This window comes from Papio anubis, chromosome 20, assembly GCF_008728515.1.
Source record: "Papio anubis isolate 15944 chromosome 20, Panubis1.0, whole genome shotgun sequence".
Lineage (NCBI taxonomy): Eukaryota > Metazoa > Chordata > Mammalia > Primates > Cercopithecidae > Papio > Papio anubis.
The window spans coordinates 10,424,441-10,437,124 of NC_044995.1; the positions used below are offsets into that span (position 1 = coordinate 10,424,441).

At 39.7% G+C, this 12,684-nt stretch overlaps 1 protein-coding gene across 1 annotated transcript; it reads left to right on the top strand.

The window, feature by feature from the left end:
• Nucleotides 1-888: 888 nt before the first annotated feature.
• Nucleotides 889-12,260, top strand: LOC101001532 (ret finger protein-like 4A). The gene is given in 8 exon segments (XM_031660384.1): nt 889-936; nt 6,182-6,476; nt 6,982-7,053; nt 7,056-7,114; nt 7,117-7,221; nt 7,223-7,499; nt 10,270-10,292; nt 12,060-12,260. Coding segments are annotated over 7 exon segments (1,023 nt in total). The 5' UTR covers nt 889-936; nt 6,182-6,190.
• The last annotated feature ends 424 nt before the right edge of the window (nt 12,261-12,684 follow it).

The following is a 12,684-nucleotide window of genomic DNA, read 5'->3' on the forward strand; positions in this document are numbered from 1 at the left end:
AATTTAAATAAAATTAAATGATAATCAAATTTTACACATTACATTGGTGAAGATTGTTTTACTCTAATTAGATTTTTTTTTCAAGATGGAGTCTTACTCACTCTATCGTCCAGGCTGGAGTCCAGTGGCACAATCTTGGCTCACTGCAACCTCCACCTCCTGGATTCAAGCGATTCTCCTGCCTCAGCCTCCTGAGTAGCTGGAATTCCAAGTGTGTGCCACCATGCCGGGCTAATTATTGTATGTTTAGTAGAGACAGGGTTTCTCCATGTTGGCCAGGTTGGTGTCAAACTCCTGACCTCAAGTGATTCGCCCGCCTCAGTCTCCCAAAATGCTGGGATTACAGGCAAGATCTACCGTACCTAGCCTTGAATTAGATTTTAATAACATTTGTAAAAACAAAAACAAAAAAAATTGCAAAACTTTTGTTGAACCTCTCTAGTGAATTTTTCATTTCAGTTATTTTACTTTATGGCCCTCAATTTCTAATTAGTTCATTTTTAAAATTTCTATTGGTTGTTGATATTTTCTATTTTGTGAGGTGTTGTTCTTCTAATTTACTTCAGTTCTTTGCCCGTTGTTTTCTTTAGTTCTTCTGGGTCTACTTAGACAAGTACTTTAGTCTGTGGAGAGTAAGCCCAATGGCTTGACTTCTCATAGACATTTATTTCATCTTGATACATTCTGTTTTCTTTGTGTGCCTCATAATTGTTTGTTGACAATTGGAAATTTTGTGTGGCAAATGCAGGAGATCAGATTCTCAAACTTCACAGGTTTTTTTTTGTTATATTTGTGGGCTGTAGTTTTCTGTTTTTGTTTTGTTTTGTTTGGACTTAATGAAACTATTTTGCAAAAATTCTGTTTTTTCTTCTCTGTGGTCCCAGCTCATCCCGGCTGACGCTTCTCCTCACAGAACTTGGTGACAAGACGACCCAGGTGAGTGCTTCCTTACATTCCGGGCAAAACACAGAACCTAAGGAATCGTGAACAAAAGAATTCAGAGCCACGGTTGAGCAATAACATGTCCTGCCTGGTTCTGAGCCACCTCAGCCATGCCCCGGTTGGACTGACAGTGGGGCCACGTGCTGGGCAGTGGCTCAGGGACAGACCACAGTGTCCAGGTTCACCTCAAATCCCTTTCCTGTACCAACACTGACAATGAGAGAAAGGAAGACAGTTTCCTTTAGAAACTGAGCCAAGCCCTGGGTTGTCAGAAACTCGGAGCTTCTCTTCGTTGTTAAAGAAGAAAATGTGGCACATGTACACCATGGAGTACTATGCAGCCATAAAAAAAGATGAGTTCATGTTTTTTGCAGGGACATGGATGAAACTGGAAGCCATCATTCTCAGCAAACGATGACAAGATCGGAAAACCAAACACTGCATGTTCTCACTCATAAGTGGGAGTTGAACAATGAGAACATGTGGACACAGGGAGGGGAACATCACACACTGGGAACCCTCGGGGTGGGGTGGCAGGGCGGTTAGGGGAGGGATAGCATTAGGGAGAAATACCTAATGTAGGTGATGGGTTGATGGGTGCAGCAAACCACCAGGGTGCGTGTATACCTATGTAACAAACCTGCACGTTCTGCACATGTAACCCAGAACTTAAAGTATAATTAAAAAAAGAAAAAAAGAAAACAGAAGTCTGCTTGTGGCAGAGAACAGGGCCTGGGGATCAGAAGCCACCGACGCCAACCATTTACGTCAGGTTCTGTGACACGCCTGCAGGGACAGGGCATGGAGAACACAGTCCTCCCTGACTGAGATGTTGAAGGACAGGTTTATTCAAACACGGAAGACCCTTAAAGTTCTGAACTGTACATGAGAGTGGGCAAGGAAAACGTTACCACTGTCTTCATAGAAGCCAGCGGAGCTATTTTCTGTGAAAAGATGCAATTGGAAAAGATACGGAAAGTATCCAACACCCAAACCAACTCCACGAGTGTGCGGGCAATCCTAATACACTATTCGCTAATTCTGAATGGAAGAATTCCTCTCTGAGGACATGAGCATGAATGCAATTCCAGGCTGAAAAATATTTTGGGAGAACATTCTAGAGGCAAATCAACCCACTGGGCTTGGTGGTTTCCACAACTGAGGCCACCTGGTATTCCCAAAGAGAATATAAATTTTGTTCATGATTTACTCAAAGCAGATAAAATTTTAAAAATATTAGGGATCAGTGCTCCATGAGCATGGGTCAGTAAAATTACGCGTTGGAGAACAACTACTTCCATAAATGTAAGTGTATTTTAAAAGGATTTATATAAGAAAATAAACAAATTAGAATTATGCAAGAAGAGATAAGAATTTTCTCTCTGCATGTGTATGTGTAGATATGGTATGTGTATATACATGGACATACATGTGGCAGATTATACTGTAGATCCCAATCAATGAAGAAATGCAATGTGCAAGGATTTGAAATAATATATGCATCACAACTTAGAGTTTTGCATTTCTCAATTTGCCTTCATGAGACAAAAGGAATTGAGAACTGCCTTGACTTTGAACACGAAAGAAGAGAATCTAGCAATCACCAGAGAATGATTACTATGGAGATGATTAAATTAAAGACCATTAATTTAATCACATTGATGTAATCAAACCCTTTTTCACCCTACCTCCAGTCTCCCGATTTTACATTCTTATCCATGAACTCTGATCACCTATAATATACTTAATACATGAGGAGCCCATTTTTGAAGATTTTAAAAAAAGAAATGAATCTCATTTTATTTATGTTGTGATGTAAGGGAAATGGTAAGATTATAACAATATCTTTTACCTTTAATTTTAGATGGTATAACTAAAAAAGAAAAACAGGACTTTCACTGGCTGATTGTCTGGAAACAGTTTTGGGATTTCTTTTCTAAGCTTGTTAATTAGAATCTTTACATTATAGAGAAAATGTTTTTGAGAGTTGAGTGTGGTCTGTGGAGTGTCCTGTTAGTAAAAACTGAGTAGATTTAACTCATCTCCTTTATTGAAATGTGAAAAAGTGTTACATTTATAATAAAAAACTATTTGAAAGTAGCACCATTCATTTTAGAGGATTTTAAATGTTACCACAATTTTTAAAATGTTAATTTTAATTAATTTCCAAATTTATCAATAGCCATAATATTCAAGATCTCATCTAAAAATTATTATATGGCAATATTTTGTCCTTGTTAATTAAAAAAATAACACTCTGAAAACACAATCGTCTTCCTTTATGGTAAAAACCTATCCAATAGTAACAATCATAATGATGCCAGAATTAAATCAAAATCTGATTGGATTAAAAAGGAGGGGAAGGGTGTGGCTAAGGTAGTGGAGAGACCTTCTTCTATAAAAGCTGCTGGCAGCCAGCTGTCACTCCAGATCTGACTTGTCCGCAGAAGCAGCTAGAGGCCAGGGGAGAAACTCCGGAAGGAGAGGTGAGTTCAAGCTTATGGAATTCATTTTTACAAAGGGTGTATGACAGTCTAGGGGAATGCAATAATTTCTTGATTCCACCAGTGTTGTCTGAGGCCAACTCCATGATAGACATACTGTATATTTGGGGGATAATGGGACCTCTGCCCTGGTAGCCGTTATGTAAGTCTTAGATTTTCTTCTTCTTTTTTTTTTTGAGACGGAGTTTCGCTCTTGTTGCCCAGGTTGGAGTGCAATGGTGTGATCTTGGCTCACTGCAACCTCTGCCTCTCGGGTTCAAGCAATTCTCCTGCCTCAGCCTCCCGAGTAGCTGGGATTACAGACACGTGCCAACACGCCCGGCTAATTTTGTATTTTTAGTAGAGACAGGGTTTCTCCATGTTGGTCAGGCTGGTCTTGAACTCCTGACCTCAGGTGATCCGCCCTCCTCAACCTTCCAAAGTGCTGGGATTACAGGCGTGAGCCACGGTGCCGGCCAGGTAAGTCTTAGATTTTCAATACCAAGGCTAGAGAAATGACAATCTCCATTTTCTTGAATTTCATCAGAATTTGGTAGACTTTCTGAAATGATGAACAGAAGTTCGGTGGTTGGGTTATTCAATGTCAGGTTTTCCTATGGGTTTGGTATTGTTTTCCTATTCTCCCCTTCCCACAACCCCTGGCAACCATTTTTCTGTTATTTTCTGATTCTATGAGATCAGTCAACTCAGATTCCACGTAACTGAGATCATACAGTATTTACATCCCTCAGCCTCACTTATTTCACTTCCCACAATGCCCTGAGCCTTCATCTGCTTTGGTGCAAATGCCAGGATTTCCTTCTTTTTCATGGTGGAATAATTCATTGTATATACCACCATTTCCTTATCCATTTTTCTCCCACAGACTCTGGGGTTATTTCCATGGTTATTGTGAATAACGCTGCAGAGAACCTAAGAGTACAGATATCTCTTTGACATGCTGACCTCATTTCTCTCATGCATAAACACAGCAGTAGGGTTGCTGGAACATAGTTCTATTCTTAATGTTTTCAGAAACCTCCCTGCTATTTTCTGTAGTGGTTGTACCAATTTTCTCTCCCACCAACAGTGTACAAGGGTTCCCCTTTCTCCACTTCCTTACCAACACTTATGTTTTGTCTTTTTGATCATAGCCATCCTAGCAAGGGGAGGTAGTATCTCATCACGGTTTTGTTGCTGGAGGGCTCAGGAGGGTCCCTGGATGCCAGAGAGACCCCAGTCCCAGCCAGTTTCCAGGTTCTTGATGCTGTCAGGAGAATGAAATCAGGGATGAGCCAGAATGAAGTGAAAGGCAAGAAGCTTCTATTCCAGAGCAAAAGTACATGCTTAGGAGAGAAGAAGTGTGGGTTTGATTCTGAGAGCTGGTGGCATGCAAAGAGTTCGGATTTTCTTTTTTTTTTTATTATTATACTTTAAGTTCTAGGGTACATGTGCACAATGTGCAGGTTTGTTACTTTCTAATTAGGAGGTGAACTAATCATTAGGTTTTCTAGGAAAAAAAAAGATATTTTGTAGAATTGGGGAGGCACCCGTTGTTATACTAAATATGGGCATGCATGCTGGGGTCAGCCATGACCCTGGAGAGCGTGTGATTTAGTGTGGTAATGACCACGGTAATTAGTGTGGTAATGGTTTCCCTCCTGTTTTTTTTAGCACCTTATCAGCCCAGGGCCCTCCTTGTCCTTGTAATTTTAATGACAAGTGGCTAATTTTAACAGCCACTCTTTTGCTCTTATGTGAAATTGTCACTTGATACATTCTCGATTCTCTTGTGACCACACAGTATTCCTGTCTCAGTTTGAGTTTGAATTTCTCTGATGGTGAGTGAAGTTGAGCTTGTTCTTCAGTACTTGCTGGTCATTTGTGTGTTTTTCAGAGAAATGTCTATTCAGGTTTTTGCCCATTGAAAATTGGGTTATTTGGGTTTTATTTCTTTTTGCTATTGCCTTGAAAAATTTTCTTATATTTTTTGGATATTAATGCATTGTCATATATATGGCTGCTTTTTTTTTTAGTTCTGTTTTTTGCTTTTTCTGTTTTTTTGCTATGCAGAAGATTCAGTTATACCTGGTACAACTAATTTGTATTTTGTGTCTTGTCCTTTTGGTGTGCTATCAGGCTTTTTTCACCACATCCAGTTTGCACAGTTGGGGAAGTAGAAGGTCTTCAAATGTACTCCAGCACTGTCCAATGGAAGCATAAGATAACTCATATACGTAATTGTAAACTTATTTTCTGGTAGTCACATAAAATATAAAGAAACAAGCCTAATGAATTTTAACTCAAAATATAATCATTTAACATGTGAGCAACTTTAAACGTTCTCGAGCAGATAGTTTACATTCTCTTTTTCCCATTACATCTTTAAAAATAAGAGTGCATTTTGCTCACAGCACATCTCCATTTGGATATGCCCCATTTCAGGTCTCAATAGCCATTTGTGACTGGTGGCTACCATATCAAACAGCTCAGGTGTAGACCCCTTTACTATTTCAACTCAAAGTCTTTTGGTGAATCATGCCCTTTATTCCAATGACTATTACAGATATTAGAAATTCAGGGCCTCGAGTCATTTACATTTGTATTCATGTTGTGTCTTCGTCACCAGCAGTAGTGATTGTAAGTATCGTGCAATGAAAACTCTATGCATGTAAAGATAAAAGATCCCAAGCACTATCAGCTGTTCATTCAGCTCATGGAAATTCTGATACCATGCTCATTTTTTGTTTCTATAGACATTTGCCATGGCTGAACACTTCAAACGAATCATTAGATGTCCTGTCTGTCTAAAAGATCTTGAAGAACCCGTGCAGCTGAAATGCGGATATGTCTGCTGCCTCCAATGCCTCAATGCACTGCAGAAGGAGCCCGATGGGGAAGGTTTACTGTGCCGCTTCTGCTCTGTGGTCTCTCAGAAGAATGACATCAAGCCCAAGTACAAGCTGAGGGCGCTGGTTTCCATCATCAAGGAACTAGAGCCCAAGCTGAAATCTATTCTAACAATGAACCCAAAGATGAGGAAATTTCAAGGTAAGGAATCTATATGACTTGCCACAACCCATAAAAGGCACTGGGAAAACGACTTTCAAACATTTCTTCATTAAACACAGGCATTAGCAGATATCTAGCATCCAAAACTTCTGTGCTTCACAAACAACAGCAGTTCTCACCTTCGAGTATAGCTTTTCATGGAATCTGTGCGAGTTTGTACAATACTTTGGAGAACAAGCTACTGTCTTCTCTCATGTATCTTATGTGCTAAATGGAAAAATAATTTTAATCAAATCCACCAACTTAATTCGAAAGGAATTTCTACTATGAATAAGGTGGACTTGTTACAATTATTATATTCATGCAATCTATAGATAAAATTTAACCTCATCAGGCAGCCAAACAAGTTTCCCCAGGAAATTTTGATTTGGGAAAGAAAGTAGAATAAAAGTAAAAGTGAATAATGTATTCAAGTGTTTGCAGTAAAAGGGCAGAGGGAGTCTGTACTGTGTCTTTGCTGAACTGCTGGTTCTTATTTCCACAGTGGATATGACCTTGGATGTGGACACAGCCAACAACTATCTCATCATTTCTGAAGACCTGAGGAGCTTCCGAAGTGGGATTTCAGCCAGAATATTAGGAAGGAGCAAGCTGAGGTTCGGGACACTGTACTGTGCGGGCCCTGGGCTCTCGCTTCACTTCCTCCTCGCCGCCATTACCAGTGGACGTGGGCACCAGCAAAGTATGGGATGTGGGCATTTGTAAGGAATCTGTGAACCGACAGGGGGAAGATTGTGCTTTCTTCAGAACACGGCTTCTTGACTGTGGGTTGCAGAAAAGGAAAGATCTTTGCCGCCAGCACTATGCCTTTGACCCCTCTCTGGGTGAGTCCCCAGTTGCACAGAGTGGGGATTTTCCTGGATGTAGGTATGGGGTCCATTTCCGCGAATGTTATGATGGGTTACATCTACACATTCAACAAAATTCTGTTAGCGAGCCACTGCGTCCATTTTTTTGCTCATAAACGAAACTCAAGAGAGGATCAGACCTTCCTGAGTATCTGTCCTCTGGATCAATCCAGCAGCCAGTGCCAGTGCCTCGCTTATTCTGGGGAAAGTAAGTCAAATTGTCCTGAACATAATCATTTATAGGAAGTTTCAGGGTGCCCATAGCCACGGCTAAGAACTTCTTCTTACAGATAACATAGGTACAAAGGGGATAGAAGGGAATCGACCATCATTCTGTAAAACCATGAACAGAAAAGCGATTATATTAATTAGGGGAAAATTACATTTTACTTAAAGTTTGTCATGTTGTTTTCTTTGGGGCTTATGTTTTATTTCTGTTCAATAAATATTTTGAAATTTCGGATTCATTTGTCAGTGTTTTCTATTTTCTGTAAGATCAATGCACTATGTGTTATGAAGTTATGAGCTAAATAATTTGAATGTGACACAACACAGTAACTGAATTTTGAACGATAAGGACCTAAGAATACAGTAAAATTATAGTTTAACCCAACAACTAAACACTGACATTCATTTCAAGTGCACACTGTTTGCCACAAATATGTGGGGTCTTAGAGAGAACTCATTAGTTTTAAAATTGAAGTACTATACACCCTCTTCTATAATAGCAACAGAGTCAAATTAGAAATCAATAACAGGAAGAAATCCATAAATTCTCCACATACATGGAAATTAACCACTTCTAAATAAAATGATCAAACATAAAATTACAATGGAAATTACAGCTATCCTGAGTTGAATGAAAAGCACACATTTACAAAATTTGTAGATGCGGTTGAAGCTTAGTGAGAAACTCATAGTAGGAAGAAAATACCATAATCAGTCATCTTAATTTCTACTTTAAGTTACTTCACTAAGAGCAATTTAATTGTCAGCATTTTGGTCAAAATCATCTAACAAGTATCTAGGAAGTTCCAGACTTTCTCACATCTGTCTGTCTTCTTCTGAGTCCTCCAAACTGTTGCAACATCTGCCCGTTACCCAGTTCCAAAGTTGCTTCCACATTTTCAGATAACTTAATAGCAGTGCCCCACTCCTGGTACCAATATTCTGTATTAGTTCATTCTCACACTGCTAGAAAGAACTACCTGAGACTGGGTAATTTAGGAAGAAAAGAGGTTTCATTAATTCATAGTTCTGCAGGTTGTACAGGAAACATCACTAGGAGGCCTCGGGAAACTTACCAATCATGGAGGAAGGCAAAGGCGAAGCAAGCGACTTTTTCATATGGTGACAGGAAAAAGAAAAAGGAAAGTGCCACACCCTTTTAAATCATCAGATCTTGTGAGAACTCACTCATGGTCAAGGGAACAGCATGGAGGAAATCCATCCCCATGATGCAATCATCTCCTACCTGGTCCCTCCCCCAACACTGAGGATACAATTCAACATGAGATTTGGGTGGGGACACAGAGCCAAACCATATCACTTGATATGATCCCACAGAATACTATTAATTTTCATTCAGTCTTTTATTTCTTAACAAATGGTGGTAAAGTACATATAATTTACCATCTTAACCATTTTTAAGTGTAAAATGCAATGGTGTTTATTATATCCATATTGTTTTGCCACCGTCACTGCCATTCATCTCCAGAAATCTTTTCATCTTACAAAATCGAAACTGTATACCCATCCTAGCCCATTTTTAAATTGACCTATTTGTTTTCTTGCTTGAGTGCCTTATGTATTCTGGATATTAACCCCTTATCAGATGTATGGTTTGCAAATATTTTCTCCTACCGTGTTGATTGTCTCTTCACTTTATTGTTTCCTTTGTTGTGCAGCAGCTTTTCAATGTGGTGCAATTTACGTTTGCTTTTGTTGCCTGCGATTTAGGGGTTATATCAAAAAAAATGTTTGCCCAGACAAATTTCTTAGACCTTTCCCCGTGTGTTTTGATCTGATAGCTTTACCATTTCAGGTCTTTAATTTAACTCTTTACTCCATTTAGAGTTAATTCTTGCATGCAGTTTGATGCAAAGATACAATTTTATTCTTCTATATGTGGATGAGTTCGTTGAGTACAATTTATTGAAGGGGCTGTACTTTCCCCATTTTGTATTATGGCTCCTTTGTCAAAAATCAATTTACCACATGTTCATGGGTTTATATGGGAGCTTTCTATCCTGTTTCATTGGTAGACATGGCTGTTTTTATTCTAGTACCATGTTGTTTTGATTACAATAGTTATATATATATATATATATATATATATATTTTTTTTTTGAGACGGACCTTGTTCTGTCGCCTCGGCTGGAGTGCAGTGGCGGGATCTCAGCTCACTGCAAGCTCCTCAGCCTCCGGTTCACGCCGCATTCTCCTGCCTCAGCCTCCCCGTAGTTGGACTACAGGCACCACCGCTAGTTTTTTTGTATTTTTAGTAGAGACGAGGTTTCATCATGTGTTAGCCAGGATGGTCTCGATCTCCTGACCTCAGATCCTCCAGTCTTCTGGCCTCCCAAAGTGCTGGGATTACAGGCTGAAGACTCAGCCCCAGCCCAATAGTTTTATATTTTGAAATCAAGTAGTGTGATGTCTATAGCTGTGAGACTTTTTTTTGGCATGTGATTGTTTTAACTATTTGGGGTCTTTTGTGGCTTCACACAAATTTTAGGACTTTTTTCTCGTTTTCTGTGAAAAATGACAATTGTGATTGGGATTGTGTTGAATCTGCGGATCCTTTTGTTTTTTTTTTTTTGTTTTGTTTTTTTTTTTTTTTTTTGAGACGGAGTCTCGCTGGCTGTGTCACCCAGGGCGGAGTGCAGTGGGCGATCCGGCTCACTGCAAGCTCCGCCTCCCAGGTTCACGCCATTCTCCTGCCTCAGCCTCCCGAGTAGCTGGGACTACAGGCGCCCCGCCACTCACGCCCGGCTAGTTTTTGTATTTTAGTGAGACGGGTTTCACCATGTTAGCCAGGATGGTCTCGATTGACCTTTCGTGATCCTACCGGCCTCAGCCTCCCAAAGTGCTGGGATTACAGGTTTGAGCCACCATACCGGGCTGGAATCCAAGTGATCCTTTTGAGTGTATAGACATTTTAACAATATTAATTCTAATCCATGAACATGAGATATCTTTTTATTTATTTGTGTTTTTGTCAATTTCTTTCATTGGTATTTTATACTTTTTATTGTACAGGTCTTTCTCCTTCTTCATTGAATTTACTCTTATGTTCTATTTTCTTATTGTTATTTTAATTGGAATTATTATTATTATATTTTGAGAGAGAGTCTCTCCCTGTTTTCCTGACTGGAGTGCAGTGGCACGATCTCAGCTCACTGCAAACTCCTGGCTCAGTCCCCCAAGTAGCTGAGATTACAGGCATCAGTCACTATGCCCGGCTAATTTTTGTATTTTTGGTAGAGATACAGTTTCACCATTTTGACCAGGCTGGTCTCGAATTCCTGACCACAAGTGATCTGCCCACTTTAAGCCTCCCAATATGCTGGGATTTTTTATTTCTTCAGGACTCAGTCTTGTTTGTATGTCTCTGGATATTTTTCCATTTCCTCTAGATTACCCAATTCATTTGCATATAATTGTTCATATTCATGTCTTATGATTACTTGTATTTCTCTGATATCACTTGTAAACGGGTGCATCTTAAGGAGGTTATGCTAAGTGAAATAAGCCAGTACAAAGAGACAAAATGACATTTGATTTCACATGAGGTGCCTGTGAGAGTCAAATGCATAGATAGAAAGTGGGATGGTGGTTGTAAGGATGGGGGAATGGGGAAATAGGGAGTTTTTGTTTAATGGGTGTATGTTTCAGTTTTGCAAGGTGAAAATGTTTCTGGAGATGAATGGTGGTGCTGGTTGCAAAGCAGTAAGGATGTAATTTTTTTTTTTTTTTAGACGGAGTCTTGCTCTGTCACCCAAGCTGGAGTGCAGTGGCCGGATCTCAGCTCACTGCAGCTCCACCTCGGTTCACGCCCATTCTCCTGCCTCAGCCTCCCCGAGTAGCTGGGACTACAGGCTGCCTCGCCACCTGCCCGCTAGTTTTTGTATTTTTTTAGTAGAGACGGGGTTTCACCCATGTTAGCCAGGATGGTCTCTCACCTCCTGACCTTGTGATCCGCCTGTCTTGGCCTCCCAAAGTGCTGGGATTACAGGCTTGAGCCACCGCGCCCGGCAGTAAGGATGTAATTTATGCCATTGAATTGCGTACTCAAAAATGGTTAAGATGGTCACTTACAGGTATTTTACCACAATTTAAAAAAAAACTGCAAAGACTGCAATTAAGAGTAGTCTGTGGGTATTATCAAGTATAACTTACATGTAATTGGAGTCTAGGAAGGAATCAAGAAAGAAAAGGGGGCAGAAAAAGTAAAGAAACGGGGCTGAAAATGTCCCAATTTTAAAAAAATTAACCAACTGTTTTTAGAGCTAAAAAATGCTAAATGGAATAAATGCTAAGAAAATGATAGGTGGACATTACTTGGCTAAACTATTAAAGGCCAAAATTAAAGAAAGAATCTTGAAAGTAGCAAAAGAAAATGATACATCATGCATCAGGTCAGGTCTCTCAGGCTCAGCTCTACTGACATTTTCAGCTGGAAGTTATGGTTGTTGAGGACTGTCCTGTACAGCTGTTCGACATCTGTTCACATCCTTTAACCCACATCCTGTACAGCTGTTCATCTGTTCACATCCTTAACCCACATCCTGTAACAGCTGTTCGACATCTGTTCACATCCTTTAACCCACATCCTGTACAGCTGTTCGACATCTGTTCACATCCTTTAACCCACATCCTGTACAGCTGTTCGACATCTGTTCACATCCTTTAACCCACAGACTCTGAGGTGATGGTCCTTATTTCACTCCTAATACTTCAGGTAATTGTGTCTTTTCTCGCTCTTTTCTCTCTGCCCAACATTCTCTTTATCTGTTTACCTCTCTGGCTTTCTCCCTGGCTGCCTCTCTACTTCCCTCTTTTCATTTCATTTTCCTTTAACCTCTCCTCACTCTCTTTCAGTACAACTAAAGATTTGAAAGAAAAAAAAAATGTATACCTTTGATTTTATATATGGTCATTTTTCTATTATATTGATTGCCACTACAGTCCATATTGTTTCTTTCCATTTACTTTTCAGTTGAATTGCTCTTAAGTAACTTAAAGTGGAAGTTAAGATCACTAATTATGGCATTTTCTTCCTATTTGAGTTTTTATTAGTACAAGTTTCTCACTAAGCTTCAACTGCATCTACAAAT